Raw genomic sequence first — 16,687 nt, 5'->3', positions numbered from 1 at the left:
TTTCAACCTGAGGCTCAGATAGAAAAGGACCCTAATTTCTGAGAGCCTTAGGAAGTTGTGAGAAGTAATTTTTACTTTGGAATAAAGAATGAAAGTAAGATACCTTGGAGAATAATTGGCCCAAGGGTTGAGCTAGAGTGGGACTGAAATAGAAAGAAGCGGGAACACAGGGAGGAAAGCCTTTGATGCCTTATGTGATAGGTGTCTCCTGAGCTTTACCTTCAACCCAAACTGGGCCTTTCTAGCAAGTGACGTAGGGCCATTTAAAAGTAAATTCTTTTGGACAATAATGCCTTTTTGTTAGTAGATCTTGATTAAATGAAGGTGAGGTATTTGGGACCTTTGGAATAGATGGGATTTTCTGAATTCCCAGTTCCTGACAGCTCAGGACCTGTGAGCAAATACCTGCAGGACTTATATATCTCAGGGATAACATAGCTACCCAATGCATTGAGTTATCAATTTCTTGCTGTTAGCCTGAATGGTGCTGATCATTCCTAGTTCCTGACTGGTGCTGAATACCTTAGAATTGAGGGCACTGTGGCCCAGCCTCATGGTGGCCGTGAGAAGTCTGATGGGGGAAGAATTTGTTTCTTTGTTACTTCAGTAAACCAATCTGGTTGATAAAGCCATTGGTTGTAATGTGGAGGCATTGGAGTTCTGTGTTGAATTCTATTTTTTTTTTTTTTTTTTTTGGTAAGGAAGATTGTCCCTGAGCTAACATATGTGCCAGTCTTCCTCTATTTTGTATATGAGACACTGCCACAGTATGGCTCAATGAGTGGTGTGTAGGCCAGCACCCGGGATCTGAACCCGTGAACCCCAGGCCACCAAAGTGGAATTTGTGAACTTACCCACTATGTCACTGCACCAGCACCTAGGTTTGTTTTTTGTGTGTGTGGGTTTTTCTAGCATCACTGGTTAGAAAGTATCTTTTCTCCATTGTTTTGCCTTTGCTCCTTTGTGAAAGATCAGTTGACTATGTAGGGGAGGAAGATATTTCCTCTACCCATTCTAGGTCCTTCTGGCCAGGCTATGAATTAAATTGACATGAGACAGAATAACAGGAGAAAATTAAACAAAGCTTTATATCATGGATACATGGGAGAGACTCAGGAAAACTGGGCAAATCGCTAAAATAGTGGAGGGTCTCATCTTAAATACCATCTTCAGCTACAGACAAAGGAGGATGTTGGGGGTGGAGGAGTCAGTTATGGGAGATGACCAGAAAAGTACAGTAAACAAGAGTAAGGTTATTATGCAGATTTAATTCCTTGCCTTCCACGTTTATAAGAATTTTTAGAGATAAAGTCATCCCCCCTTCTTCTTGGTACAGAGAGGGGGTGATACCTTTACAGATGGAGATTTCCCTTACAAATGTAAATGTCTCTTACAAAGGGTAACTTCTACTTTTCAGAGTTTCTCTCATGTCTGCGGTTTTAAAAAGTAATCAGCCCAAAATAATCCTCATGCCAAAGAGACATATCTTGGGGTGGCCAATTCCAATCCCCCACAACTACATTTGTGTGGGTCTATTTCTGAGCTCTCTATTCTGTTCTATTTATTTATTATCTGTTCTTTTGCCAACACTATACTGTCTTGATTACTGTAGCTTTATAGTAAGTCTTGAAGTTGGATAGTGTCAGTACTCCAACTTTATTCTTCTTCAATGTTTTGTTGTCTATTCTGGGTCTTTTGTCTTTCTGTATAAACTTTAGAATTAGTCTGTTGATATCCATAGAACAACTTGCTAGGATTTTGATTGGGATAGCATTGAATCTATAGATCAAGTTGGAAAGAACTGACATCTTGACAGTATTGAGTCATCCTATCAGTGAACAAGGAATATCTCTCCATTTATTTAGTTTCTCTATGATTTCTTTTATCAGAATTTTGTAGTTTCTGCATATAGATCTTGTATATTTTTTGTTAGATTTATACTTAAGTAGCTCATTTTTTTGGTGCTAGTGTAAATGGCATTGTGTTTTAAATTCTGAATTCCTAGTTCATTACTAGTATATAGGAAAGTGATTGACTTTTGTATGTTAACCTTGTATTCTGCAATCTTGCTATTATTGCTTTTTAGCTCCAGGATTTTTTTTGTTGATTCTTTTATATTTTCTTTGTAAACAGTCATGTGATCTGCAAACAAAGACAGTTTTATTTCTTCCTTCTCAATCTGTATACCTTTTATTTCCTTTTCTTGCTTTACTGCATTAGTTAGGACTTCTAGTACAATGTTGAAAAGCAGTGGTAAGAAAGAACATCCTTGGGGCTGGCCTGGTGGCACGGTGGTTAAGTTCGCACGTTCTGCTTCTTGGCAGCCCCGGGTTCGCCAGTTCAGATCCTGGGTGCGGACAGGGCACCGCTTGGCACGCCAGGCTGTGGTAGGCATCCCACATATAAAGTAGAGGAAGATGGGCACAGATGTTAGCTCAGGGCCAGTCTTCCTCAGCAAAAAGAGGAGGATTGGCAGCAGATGTTAGCTCAGGGCTAATCTTCCTGAAAAACAAACAAAAAAAAGAATATGAAAAATAAAAGGTTTTATTTTACCTTCTCTACCTTCTTCAGTCCTCCTCCTTTCATTATACAGATCTGACTTTCTGACCTATATCATTTTCTCTCTCTCTAAAGAACTTCTTTTTAACATTGCTTACAAGGCAGGTCTACTGACAAAAAAATTCCCTCAATTTTTTTTTTGTCTGAGAATGTCTTTATTTCTCCTTCACTTTTGAAGGATAATTTTGCAAGGTACAGAATTCTATGTTGGTTTTTTCCCTTTCTCAACGGTTTAAATATTTCAGTCCACTCTCTTCTTGCTTGCATGGTTTCTGAGCAGAAGTTCATATTATTCTTATCTTTGCTCCTCTGTAGTTATGGTGTTTTATTCCTCTGGCTTCTTTCAAGATTTTGTCTTTATCTCTGATTTTCTGTTGCTTGAAAATGATATATACAAGTGTAGTGTTTTTGGAATTTATGCTGCTAGTGTTCTCTCTCAGTTTCCTGGATCTGTGGTTTTGTATCTGGCATTAATTTGGGGAAATTCTTAGTCTTTATTGTTTCAAATTTTCAAATATTTCTTCTGATCCTTTCTCTCTTTTTTCCTCTGGTATTCCCATTCCGTGTATGTTACACTTTTGTAGTTGTCCCACAGTTCTTGGATAATCTGTTCTGTTGGGTTATTTTTTAGTCTTTTTTCTTTTTGTTCTTCAGTTTTGGAGTTTTCTATTGAGATATCCTCAAGCTCAGAGATTCTTTCCTTAGCTGTGTCCAGTCTACTAACAAGCTAATCAAAAGCATTCTTCATTTCTGTTATGGTATTTTTCGTCTCTGGCATTTCCTTTGGTTCTTTCTTATAATGTCCATTTCTCTGCCTGCATTCCTCATCTGTTTTTGCATGCTGTCTACTTTATCCATTAAAGTCCTTATCATATTAATCAGTTTTAAATTCCCAGTCTGATAATTCCAATATCCCTACCATATCTGAGTCTGGTTTTGATGCTTGCTCTGTCTCCTTCACACTGTGTTTATTGCCTTGTAGTATGTCTTGTAATTTTTTCTTTATAGCCAAGCATGATGTACTAGGTAAACAGAACTGCTGTAAATAGGCCTTTAGTGATGTGGTGGTGAGGTGTGGGGAGGGGAAGCATTCTGTAGTCCAATGATGAGGTCTGAGTCTTTTAGTGAGCCTGTGCCTCTGGACTGTGAACTTCACATGTGCTTCTCAGGTTTTTTATCCCACCCCTTAGGTTTGACAGGACAGCTAGAGGGGCTGGAATTGGGTGTTTCTTTTCCCATGTGGAAGGCTAGAGGGGGCTGGAATGAGTATTTCCCTTTCCCCCCTAAATTAGGCTCTGATAAAACCCCAGCAGGTTAAACTCTGGTTAAATTTCTCCTAAGGGTGGACCTTCTTACGAACAGTGTACTCTGGTGTATTTCGAAATGGTTCCTTTGCCCCTCTTCTGGAAACATGAGGGAACTTTTCTCCAATTTTTACTGTGAGGACCTGGTACACAAAAGTGCGGGTGCCCCTGATGACTGGGTTCTCCTGGAGTTTGTCTCTCTCTGGGTTAAGAGAGCAATAAAAACTCCACCCTGAGCCTCTAGCAATTCATCAGTTACACTTCAAGATTGCCTACCCTGGCTCTGGTTCCTGCAGAGGTGGCTGCTCAGGGATTTCTACCCCAGTAAGTCGTAATTCTCAGTATTCTCTTGTTGGTCGCTCCACTGGGGGGCAGCAGTTTGCCCTGTGACCTCACGTCTCATGGATTTAGGAAGAGTTGATGTTTTCATTTTGTTCAGCTTTTTACTTGTTTTTAGGATGGAGTGGCAACTTCCAAGCTTCTTACATGCTCTATAGGAAACCAGAAGGTCTGTTCTTTTTTTTTTTTTTTTTGAAGGAATAATATTAACAGCACATTTTTCACAAGAAGTTCAAAGTTATTGGATATTCCATTTGTTGCAATAATGTGAACTTTGTATTTCTTTCCTCAGTGCCCGCCCTGGGCCAGGAGTGCGCCACCGTGCACTGCAGGTCAGCACTTCATCTGAGCCTCCTCAGTCCACCTTCTTGTTCCTCGTAAAGCTGTCTGAAGAGAGCTTTGTAATCTCATTATGACCGAATTTCCCTGGGAAAGGAAGGTAGCCTGTAAGTGGGAGTATTGGAAAGTGTGAGTGCGAACCTATGATCTGTCAAGCCGGGATGTCACCCGACCTGGCTATTGGGCTTTCTCCACTCTCTGATCCGACAGACCAGGGAGCTGCCAACAGGGAGCAGACTTGTTTGTTCCCTAAAGCTCTTCAGTGCACTGTAATATTTGGATTTTTTGCCTTGCAGCATGGACATGAAGGAGGACCTGGAAATACTGATGGCCTTGGAATGAGCCGAGCTAATAGCCAACTACAATCAGGTAAGGCCCAGGAGGAGATCATAGCCAATAGGAACAGATCCGGCCCATGCGGGAACCACAGGCAGCAGGAGCACTTATGTGGCAGGGATCATAGCCATGGACGAGCCGGCAAGGCCCAGGTGGGGGTCCCAGCCAGCAGGAACAGGTGAAGCTGTTAGGCTGTTCCCATTCAGATGGGCATGTCCTTGTCCCTCATGCTGTGCCCATTGTCAGAGGTTTTTGGGCGCCTCCGGGATGCAGGGGAGGGAGGAGCCATCCTGCTCCCTCTTTGCCCTTACGTCCCTGGCTCTGGTATGCCCTCACCACAGTGCCCCCTCTGGGTTTCAGGGCTGCCAAGGAAGGACACTGGTGGAACCTTGGAAAGATGCTGACCTCTTGCTGTACAAAGTCACCGACCATCTTGGTTTTTTGCAGTGAGACATCTGGACACCCCTCCCATCTCATCTCAGGGATGGTTTCCATTTGTGGAAACACCCATCTCTTCAGCTCAGAGCCTTGTCCCCTGGTGCCTTCTGTGGGCCAGGGTCTGTACTAGGCTTGAGCTGAGAGACCCAGCATGCAAACTTGGGGAAGTGTGCAGGGAGTGGAGCTGGGCATTTGGCCAGGCACCTGGGCACTCAGTGGTGTGGCCTCCACACCTGCAAGGGGGATGGGGTGATGATGTCTTCCTCCCATGGTCAGAGGGGGGGTCCAGCCTGGTCAGCAGTGGCTCCACAGGGTGAGAGGCACCTGACCCAGGGTTGTCTGCCCAAGCCTGTGGGCAGTTATGCAGAGGTCTCCAAGAGCTCAAATGGGCCCAGCTGAGTAGCCACCTTGGGACAGGCACAAGGGGCAGCAAGGGGTGTGGCCTCAGGCATTGAGGGAATGGGCAGGGGATGCATTCAAGCAGGACCTGGCCTCAGAATCTCATGGGAAGGAAGGTGACAGAGGCAGGTTGAGTTTGCAGTTGAAGACTACCTGGTCCCTTTGTCTGGTGCTGGGAGGAGATTTAGGGTGGAAGTCTGAGCTAGGCCATGGTGGGGGGAGAGAGAAGAGAATGAGGGGAGATGGGTCTGGGGTGATATGTTTGTGTATGTGTGTGTATCTGGACGGACGTAGCCTGGGGCAGGGCTGAAGACACTGGGTTCCCAGGATGGTGGCATCCTTTCTGGGGGAGGTCAGCCTGGAATGGGCCGAGGCCCTGGGTGAGCGACTCACCTGAGACACCTGAGCCAGGGGCTTCGGTCAGTCCCAAAGACACTGCAGCATGAGGGAAGGAGGCTGATGGCCATTGCAGGAAGCCAGCTGAGGCTGGAGACGTGGTGTGGGGCCAACCTGGCTACCTGTGGGGCCCTTAGTCACTGCTCATTGCCCAGTGGACAGGCAGTTGTTTGGACTGAGCAGGGGTGGGTCAAGCTCAGAGGTTCTGACAGGACAAGGGGCAAAAGATGGGCCAGAGTGGCTGAAGTGACGGATGAGAGAGGGGTGAGGTCAGGGGACAGGAAGGGTGCAGGGAAAGGCAGGGTCCTGTGAGGGGCATGGAGATATCAGCAGGGTGGGCACAGGGTGCACTCTGGCTGCACTGGGCAGTTCTCAGGCCGACCCAACCCCAGGACAGTGGCAGGTCACATCCTGGGGGCCTGCTGTCAACACCCCCTGTGCCAGCACCAATCCTTCTCAGGCTCCCATAGAGGGCACCGCCTCCAGCCGACTGTAGCTGGATCCCCCATAAGCACCTGTCCTCCCTCTGCCCCACATCACTGACACCTTTCTGGGGTCAGCCCTCCCCTCTGGAGTCTCCTGGGCAGAGACTTGGGGGTTGATGGGGGGCAGGCCTGGTTGTTCCCTGGCACCTGGCCTGGTGCAGGTCCTCATGGCTCTGCTTCTCCTGCCTTCCAGTGAGAAGGAGCTGCCTGGCCTTGGCACCCAGGAGGCAAAGGTAAGAACCCATCCTTGCTGCACAGGCGAGAGGTGGTCCTGGGTGCGGGGCTGTGGTTCCTGCCACCCCTGACCCCAGAGCTGTCCTAAGGGGAGATTTTAATAAACCCACCTGTCCGAGAACCACACATGCAGCTCAGGGGTGGCTGCCTGCTGGCTGCCAGGACCCCACCTCCAGGCTGGGACGTGACTGGAGGCCGAGTGTCTGTGTGAGAGGGTCTGTGCCCAGGGTCTGCGCCTTTTCTGGCTCCTTTGAGTTTGCTCATGTCAGGGCTCCTAACGTGACTCATGCTGCACTAAGTGCCACTCTAGGAAAGCTGGCAGTGTGGCTAACACTGCCATTTCTCATTTTCCAGCAAAAACACCAAGAGATTGGACAAGTGGACAAGTAGGTGAAGATATTGAGGAAGTAGAATGAATACCACAGCAGCGAGAAGTTACAGACCTGAGCGATGGGCGGGCAGCATGTTGTCTTGACCTTAAAGGATGATGGGCCTGGGTCCCCAGGGCAGCCCTCAGCTCCCCTGCCCTCCCCACAAATGTCACCTCGCCTGGAGAGAATCTCATGCCAGAGCTGGAGCCACCCCAGGCCCAGGGCCCCATAGGGAGGCATAAGTCAGGACCACAGTCCATGACATCCCTGAGACCTCGTCCACTCCTAATTTTAGGAGACAAGGCCCAGTTCTAGGCAGACCCAACCTCTCTCGAGACACCACGGAGCCAAACACTAGAATCTTCCTGATACCTCATGCTCCATCTCCTCCATGGTGTCGCTCTGTGGCCTGTTTCACCAGAGCTGCTTCTTTCCTATAGGCACATTGACAGGTCTGTAAAGGGATCCCTCCACAGGGGCGGGGTCAGTGTGGTCTCTCCTGTTGGATGTTGAGAAAGTGATGGTGGAGAATGAAGGAAACTATGAGGTATGACCCTTCTTTACTTGGCAGAGGCAGCGCTAATGGGCCAGGCCTTGTCAGGAGCTTGGGGGAAGCCCAGGGGGTAGGTCATATGCCATGGGGAACCCCTATCCACTCTCAGTGCTTTCCCAGAACCTCCCAGACTTACAGGCCCTGGGCACTCCTGCCGAGAAGGCCCTGCCCATCTCCCTATGGCCAAGGCCTCCATTCCCTTCAGTTTGGCCCAGAGCAGACACTGGGTCCAGAGATGGACAGATGCCATTCCATCTCTTAGTTGGAATCCAACTAAGGCCTCGCAGACACCTGAGTGAGGGACAGAGTCACGCAGCAAAGGAAAGAAACCAGGGAAAAAGAGCAAGGAAGCATACCCAGAAATCATAAAAAGGAAAAGTAAAACCAAACGCATGTGAAGAACAGATCTAAGTTAAGCTGAATAAAAAGAAAAAGACTTAATTGGGACAAGAAATGAGTCTTTTCCCATCCCCCCAGCAAGGATCCTGCACCTGGCCTCATTCCCACAGCTCAGTCCTCAGTTTCCACCCAAGGGTCCCCTCCAGGTCACACTGCCCCAGGGAGGGTCCTCTGTGCACACTTGGCAAGTGAAAGAGCAGTGATGTGCCCAGACTGTGTGGGACCGGCCCAGTGAAGCCTGGACACCAGGAAATGCAGCTGGGAGGGAGTATGACGGTGGTCACACTTCAACAAACAGCTCAAGATTAGATAATTTCTTAATGTGGTAACTATGTACACGTGTACAGCCATTTATAATTCTGGAGCAACAGCCAGCATCATGCTTAATCATGGAATCTTCAAAGGGACCTGTAAAACTGGGGCCAAGAGGAGGGTCTAGTTACTAATCATGGAGCTTAACGTCGTGGTCCTGCAAATGCGGCTCCGTGTGATGAGGCAGGATAAATAAGATGTTTAGAGAAGAGGTGGGGTTATTTCTGGCTGTGGAATGCTATCTGGCGGGAGGGTGAGCCTGGACCCCTCCTGCTGCCTGTCTGCTGGACTGGGTGTGGCCAGCTCCTTCCCAGGAAGGAAGGGGCAGCTCATGGACATGTGCACTCCCACCTGGTCCAGAATCCAGGCCCACAGGCTCCCTGCACAGCTACCCACAAGTTTCCCTGTGCTTCAGATAGCCTGAATCCATTTCTGAACTTATTACCAGGAACCCAGCCAGATGCCTCTAGATACAGGTGAAAATCCAGACAAACTGTACAGTAGCTGATGATGCCATGTATGTAGGGACACAAGGGACTTGGCTAAGAGCCCAGTTGGCAAAAAGAGAGTTGACTGAAGTAGCAGGTCGTTACTACTTACAGCATAGCTGGTTGTAATTTATATTACACAAGGATGCCACATCAAGAATAAAAGCCATTGTCTTAGTAAATATTATAAGAAAAATGTTCTATTCACCATAGCATATCAAATATATCAAAATATTTAGAATATCAAGACCGAAATTACAAATTATCTAACAGACAATGAAAAGCCCCACAAAACATGTTTTATTTCTTAAAGACTGACATTAAAGAACTAAATATTCAACTTTAAAATTAGAAGAAAAAATTAGAAAAAAAATAAGGAAGAAGTTTAAAAATGCAAAATGAAGTAGAAAACCAAAAGATACAGAAAACATAAATAAAGCCCAAAAACTGGATATTTGAAAAAACTAGCTAAACTCCCAACATTGAACAAAGGAAGAGAGGATAAAATGTGGGGCCTTCAGATAAACAGGGCCCTGGCCACTAGCAGGCTGAGGTCAAGAGACTTACAGGGGAAGGTTGTATGCAATTTGGTGGCATCCATTTGAAAATTGAGGAAACAGATGATTTCCAAGTAAAATTGGCCCATGTGGAAGAAAAAGAGAAGCCTTAGCTGAAAGATAACCAAAGAAAAGATGAGCATGCTGTCAGTGGAAGGGGGTGGGCCACTCCGCTGCAGCGGAAGCCATCTCCCAAAGAGGCAGGCCCTCAGCCTGGGCTCGGACCGGGGCACAGGGAAAGCTTCACTTTTATAAAGCTGTCTGTTGAATACCAAAAACTGGTATCATCCTGCTATTCAGAATTGTTTTGGTAGTTTTAACAAATACAATCAGACAAGAAAATAAAACTGTTAACACAGATAAGAGGAAACAATTACCTTCATTTGCAGGTAATATCATATACTTAGAAAACTCAAGGCCTAATTCTACAAAAACCTATTAGTCAGAATTAGTAAACTAATCTAGGAAGTTGGCTGGGTACAAGATACTATGCAAAGGTCGAGTTTTCCTTTACACGAGCAAAAAAAAGCTTGAAAATGGGGAACGTGTATCGGTGAGACCTATGTGGAGCCCCAAGGATACTCTTTTGCCTTCACAACCAGGAATCTGAAAGGGGGGTATCGGCCGTGGGGCTCCACGCTCCTCCTGGGCATCTTAGTGTAAGGGTGATGGGAGCTGGTGCTGCAGATGGGCCTGCAGCTCTGGCAGCCTTCCCTTCCCCCAGGGCCCTGAGTTGGGGGACGTCGGGTGGGCTGGTGCCAGATTCATGCTTGGTGAAACAGAATGAGCAAGCGAGTAAAGATCGGAAGGTGAAGACAGCTGGCCTCACTTCGCCTGTCCGGCTGTAGGACTCAGGAAGGTGTCAGAGAACAGAAGCCAAGCCGCCCTCCCTGCCTACTCTAGTGCCCTGAGATGTGCCGGTGCCCTGGGAGCAGGTTCGGGAGAGCAGCCCCTCAGGGGGAGGCTCAGAGCCCAGGCAGACACCGTCATCCTGGACAGGCCCCTGTGTAGGGGAGGGGAGGAGAGGTCGGGGTGGCCTGGATGGTGCCAATTTAACAGTGGGGCTCTGGGCCTTAGAGGAGCTCCCGGGCTGACCATCGGTGGTCTCCTCCCCAGAACTTCTGGCCACAGGCCGTGATGTGGCCATTACAGGCAGGGTGGGCACTTCTGACCCTCCCTGGCTTCAGTAACAAGCCAGAGAATGAGGTTTCTGCAAGGGAAACTCACGTTCCAGCCAGCAGCGCTTGCTCTGTTCCTGACGGCAGTTTGTGGCAGTTAGCGTTCTGTATCTCTGATGCTGGCTCCGACTCCTTGGTTCTGTGCACAGAAAACAAAGGAGGAGGCCAAACTCTCTCTCTGGAAATAAAGCAGACAGACCTGGATGTGAACTGCACCTTCCACAATTGCATCATGTTCTGGGACCGCTGGGCCTGGAACAAGTGTCCCCAGTGCCCAGGCTCTCCTCACCTCTCCCAGCATTGAGATGCTCCCTAAAGAGGATGGGCTGCCCCTCCCCAGCCCACCTGCTCAGCATTAGCAGCTCAGACCCTAACCCAACCAGGCTGTCCCTAAGGCCTGCGAGCGGTGGCAGGGGCCCTAGAGACTCTGGGTCTGGCCTGCCTGCCCCTTGCCTAGGACAGCTGTCAGGACTGGCTGTGGCCACAGTGGCAGAATTCCCTCCCAAATCTTGCAGTGAACCACAAGGCAGGGGGCAGCTGGCCCCCAGACATTGGCCTTCAGCTGGAACCCTGGGTCCATTTCCCTTTAAGACCTGCCTGGCCACCCCAGGGCCACACAACAAGCCCAGCCCTGCAACTCCACTGTGGCCCCTGGAAGTGAGGCTGGAGAAGAGGCAGGGCCCTGAATGCTTTGCTGGGAGCCTGTAGGGTGTGTAGGGGCTGAGTGGGTAGGGCCCAGCTTAGCCACTGCTCACTGTGTGCCGGGGACGCACCAGGCTGCCCATCACCTCCTCCCCGGGTGGGCCATCATTGCCAAAAAAGGCTACCAGGAGCAGAACCTGGACCCCGAGATTTCTATCATCACCAAACTCAAAAGGGTTTCGGTGACTCAGATCAAGGAGCTGGGGAACTGGCTGTGGGACATGACCGACTTCATGAAGTCGCCACAGGTGGGTGCCTGGGTGCTGCTGCCAGGCACTGACACCTCTGGTCCCACCCCTGCAAGCGAGTGTGTGCAAGAGGGGCATGTGATGCCAGAGGGAGTGCTGGTGTTGTTACAGGGCCAGTCTCAGGAAGGGCCCGTCTCAGGAAGGGCCCATGGAGGAGTGGACCTGGACAGGCTCTCAGGGATGTGTAAGAGGTTTCCAGGTGGACAAGGGGACGGTCAGGAAGCCAGGCCAGAGGGACTGCATTTACAAAGTTGCATCTTGAGTAGAGGGTCTGGGGACTCAAGGCTTGAGCTTGATGGAGGGGTGGGGGGCATAGGGGCAGGGCTTGGAGCTCCTGAATGCTCCCCTCCCTGCCCTGGGCCCTGCAGGCTGGCTCCTCCTCTGGCCTCCCCACCCTGCATCCCGGCCCCATCTCCCTCCACCCAGCTTCTCTAAAGCCCCTGTTTCCAGCCCTGTTCTGCTGATGCCCAAATTGTACCATGGGGACCACCTGCCCCCAGCATAGCTGCCTCCTGAAGCACATTCCCCTCGTCCAAGAGAACCCTCTCTCTCTCCCAGAGGAGCCTCTTTTCATCCAATGAGGCCATGACATCTACCAGTGCCAAAGCTGGACCCGGCTTGACACCTCCCTGTCCCTTCCTCCTGTCCGTTCTGTATCCTGACGGGTTCCCCTGCTGCTGCCGCTGTACCTGTGGTCTTCCTGTGGGCCTCCAGGTGTGCTCCACACAGCAGCCAGGCTGAGCTTTCACAGGTGACACCATCAGAGCCTGCCAACTCTTGCTTTCCACCCTGGGAGGCTCCCTTTCCATGATGGTGGCCACCAAGTCCCTGCAGATCCTGACCGCTGCCACACCCCACCGCCCTCTGCCCAGCCGTCCCCTCCCCTTCCTGAGTGTGCATCCCTGAAATGTGCAGAGCCTTCACGGCAGCACAGGGGGCCAGCCCCCCTTCCCCACACCCACCCTGTCTTTGTCCCAGGCCGAGCTCACCATCTGTTCCCCTTGCCCCTGGCCATAGATGCGATGAGGGGACCCCTCCCCACCAGCCTGGGTGGGCACCTGGCCCAATTTAGCTCTGGCTCTTCAGTGTCTAGAAGCAGGAGGCTCTTGGAAAATTCTGGTTGAGCAAATGACAGTGAATATGAGAAAAAATCTTGCCTCAAAGAGGCGGAGAGGGGCTCAGAAATGGCCAGAAACCCAGCCAGCCTCCCATCTCTGCCTCAACTTGCCTCACTGGAGGCGTTTTCCTGGGGCACAGGGTTGATGACTCGATGGGACAGGACCCCTTCCCTCACAAACCCGGCTGCCCGCTTCTGGCTTCTCCCATCGAGGGAGCCAAGCACAGGCCAACCCTGACACTTGCCTTCCAGGGAGAGAACGTGTTCTTGGTGACCAATTTCCTTGTGACGCCAGAACAAGTTCAGGGCAGATGCCCAGAGGTAAGCCTGCCCAGGAGCCTCCTAGTGGGTCCCTGGTTCCTCCATCAGCCCTAGGTCACCAGCCATGTCCCCCCTTCTCCTTCCCGGGTGACTGAGGATATGAGTAGCACATATTGTGGCTCAATATGTGCTACTGTAGCCCAGGCACTGAGTTTTTTGTGCATCGTTTAGTTCAGTCTTCACAAACACCCTGCCTAGTTGGAATTACTGCAGTCTCCATTTAAGACAAGAAGACTGAGGTCTAGCCAGGTTGAGTCACTGACCCAAGGCCTCCCTGCCTGTGGGTCATGGGACTGTGCACCTCTGAGCAGTGTGCTTCTGGATCCTTCTACTGTTGCTTTCTGTGAGATGTCTAGGCCCCTCGCCATCCTGGTCCTGCCTCTGGACACTCCACAGGTTGTCAGTGTAACACCCAGAACTGGGCACAATGGTTAAGTGGGCTCTAATAGCAAGAGCCAAGCTGGAAGATCACCTCCCCTTCTCTATGCCCAGCCTCTGTTAACCTGTCTCGGGGGAGCTTCTGTTTTAGTGGGCAAACACAGCACACTCCTTATGCTGAACGCAGAGTCACTTATGATCTCTGGGTATTTTCACTACAACTGAGGTCAAGCCAGAGTGCCCCACCCTCTTTTTGTCTGTTCATGTAGAAATGCAGTCTCCCCTAAAATCTCACTTTTTCTCTAGTCTGGAGATGTCCTGGGGATCCAGCGTCTGTCGCAGAGCACACTTGCTCTCCTCCCCAGCTGTGGATTTTTTTCCATTTTTTTTATTGCCATAAAATACGTGTAACAGAAAATTTGCCATCTTAATCATTTTTACATGTACAGTTCCGCAGTTGTGAATTTTGGGTGAGCAGTTAGGACCTGAGACATAGCCCTCATCTCCATGGTGATATCTTTCTTTGAGTCTCACATTGAATCGCTTGCTGGGCTGGAGCATCACTGTGTGGGCCCCTGTTCCTGAGTCCTGGTCGTTGGTCCCACCGCAGTTGTTAGGGTGCCAGTGTCCCTGGTTGGCCCTGACCACAAAGGAGGTGAGGCACATGTACAAAGGATGTGCTGGCATTCGGAAACACACACGATGTCCTTCCCTTTCAAAATGCTCAGAAGACATCCATTTAATGTTCGGTTTGTAGACTGTCCTGAAATTGTGCTAGGGCCATTGTTCTGCATTTTCTGGAATCCGTGTGATCCTCTTTGCCCATGTCCGGGCTTCTGGCCCTTCCCTGGAAAGTGCCAGTGCTGGGTAATTCATCAGATCCAACAAGCCTGCTTCCTGAGAATAGCAGAGTTCCTGCCAGCTCCTCTTGGGTCCTGGTTGTGTGGTCCCTCCCAGCACATGTACTGTGTCTTTGTAGTGTCACAGCCTCCAGCAAACACCTGCCAAGCCTCCCTACCTGGGCCAGGCCTGCAAAACTCCACCCTCCCCACCTCAGGGAGCTCCTGCACAGACAGCCCAGCCAGGTGGACAGCCTGCGATGGGGTAGAAGCTGCAGCTAGGAGACCCAGGGAGGCACGTCAGCCAACCCGGGGCCTCAGGAAGGGTTTCCTGCAGGATGTGAGGCTGGAGGGGGATCTTGAGGATGTCCAGGCAGCAGGGGCTGTGTGGGCAAAAGCCCTGAGATGTGTGAGTTGGGGCACCTCCAGGGTTCCCCGCTGCTGAGTGGGGTTGTTCCTAGATTTGAACTGGGTCAGGAAGGGGTTCGCCCTGGATCACAGGGCCCTGTGAGGCCCTCTCAGGAGCTGAAGTGGATCACAGCAGCAGTGGGAGACACAGATGGGCTCAAGGGAGGGGCACTCGATGGTCTGTGCATTGAGATAGACCAATCGGGCTGCTGGAGGGAGGTGGATGAGGGCAGAGGTGGGGCCCTGTGTGGTCACCATGGGGTCTGGTCAGAGGAGATGGTGGCCCAGCCAGAGTGGAGAAGAGGGCAGACTCAGGACCTAGGTAGGGACAGCAAGGCAGAGCAGGTGGCCCCATGCTGTCCTCTGTCCACTTCTCACAGTCTACCCCCCACAAAGTCCCACCAGCATCTCCCTCCACGGCACACGGGGCTTTCTTTTTACTTTTCCCTTTAGGTTTTATCTAAAAAATTACAAGAATCTATAGAAAAGATCAAAGATTAGTACCATGAAAACCCACATAGCTTTCATTTGGGTTCACCACAGTTGGGTTTGTTTTGTTTTGTTTTTTACCATTTTTCCCCATTTGCGTTCTCTCTCCCTCTCTAGAGTGAGCTGGATATATTTAGATAGATTTCAAAGGAAACCATTGGGAAGTAGGTGGCAGATATCTGGACACTCACCCCTCTCAATGCTGTCCTGAGAAGGAGGACCTCCCCTGTGTGACTGCTGTCCTGTTGTCACACTTAAGAAATTTAACATTGGCAGATAAACCCACTATTTAAATTTCCCCAGCTGTACCAATAAGAGTCCTAAATCAATTTATTTTCTGATCCAGGATGCACTCAAGCATCTTGAGTTGCATGTACTGTCATGTCTTTGAGTCTCCTAAGCAGACCTGTCTCATCCTTCTGCCCCCTCATGTCACCTCATCATGCTTATACATGTGTGCACAAAGCCACCAGGCCTGGAGGTGATGCCCTGTGACACTGCCTGCTGGGCCGTGCCTGGCCTGGCTTCGCTGGCCTCCCCAGTCCTTTGCAGCCTGTGGGGCTGGACCTGCCCACACCCTACTCCCCTCCCCTCTGCACTATCTCTGCCCAGAACTCCTTCCTGAGCCCTGGGAATCCAGCCTGAGGGTCTACCGGCAGGAAGTCTTCCCTCGTTCCCATTCCGGTTCCCAGGGGAGAGTGAGTCCTCTCTCTAGACCCCACAGCCCCGGGTCTTCCCCCACCTCCCCCACCTCAGTGCCGGTGTCTGTTTAGGGACTCTTCTGCCCCTGTCCCCTCAGCAGGCAGGGAACTTCTGAGAGGCAGCTCCCAGCTTGCTTGTCCCCTGTGTCCTCGGCAATGACACAAGACTGAGACCCAGGACTCAGGCTAGGGGGATGGAGTTAATAGATGAGTAAGATGGAGGCCTGTGAGGACTGGGCAGAGCAGGCCACTAGACTCCTGCCCCCAGGACAGACATTCACAGGTGGGAGGCCTGAGGCATGAAGGCCCAGAGCCTGCTCAAGTTCTAGGGAGCCACTTCGACATCCTTGTCACTGGACAGGTGAGGCCAGCCCAGGGGGGTGGGGCTGGGCAGGAGTGAGGGGGTGGGAGGGGGCAACAGCCACAGCCAGAGAGGCTCAGCCCAGGTCTCTCTCAGGCAGAGAAGTTTGGGCTCATCCCCACAACCATCACGCTGGGCACCGGAGCGGCTCAGCTGGGTGTGGTGAGTTGGCCAATGTGGCTCCCTCTGGCTGCTGACAAGCTTGTCCACCCCTCCAACCCGGCCCCCAAGTGCACACCCAAGACCCCTGTGCTGACATTGAGTCTTGGGCTGAGGGTTGGGGAAGTGGCAGGTTGGCAGGTTGGGGGCCAGGCCATGGGTCTACCCTGCCTCTCCCAGATCACCTTCTTCTGTGACCTGCTGCTGCTGTACAGGGATGGAGAAGCCCATTTCTACTGGAGGACCAAGTATGAAGAGGAGGGCTGCCGGCCTGCCC

At 50.6% G+C, this 16,687-nt stretch overlaps 1 protein-coding gene across 29 annotated transcripts in view; it reads left to right on the top strand.

Annotated features, from left to right (window-relative positions):
- LOC138925117 (P2X purinoceptor 6-like) overlaps positions 1-16,687 on the top strand; it is a 21,940-nt gene extending 5,253 nt beyond the window's left edge. For 2 of the 29 annotated variants that reach the window (XR_011440871.1, XR_011440867.1), the window contains exons 2-5: positions 4,495-4,648; positions 4,838-4,910; positions 5,238-5,323; positions 7,184-8,194. Coding sequence is in view for 1 of the 29 variants with exons in the window: in XM_070273921.1 (XP_070130022.1) it covers positions 11,374-11,637; positions 13,007-13,075; positions 13,760-13,864 (438 nt within the window). In the remaining 28 variants the exon portion in view is untranslated. Of the gene's footprint in view, positions 1-4,483; positions 4,649-4,837; positions 4,911-5,237; positions 6,414-6,788; positions 6,840-7,183; positions 8,195-11,239; positions 11,638-13,006; positions 13,076-13,759; positions 13,982-16,625 lie in introns of those variants that run through there. The other 27 variants (XR_011440881.1, XR_011440873.1, XR_011440885.1 and 24 more) reach the window with 22 other exon arrangements.

This window comes from Equus caballus, chromosome 7 (assembly GCF_041296265.1).
Source record: "Equus caballus isolate H_3958 breed thoroughbred chromosome 7, TB-T2T, whole genome shotgun sequence".
In the NCBI taxonomy this organism is placed as follows: domain Eukaryota; kingdom Metazoa; phylum Chordata; class Mammalia; order Perissodactyla; family Equidae; genus Equus; species Equus caballus.
The sequence above is the reverse complement of the archived record's forward strand: the minus strand, read 5'-3'. Positions and strand labels throughout refer to the sequence as shown.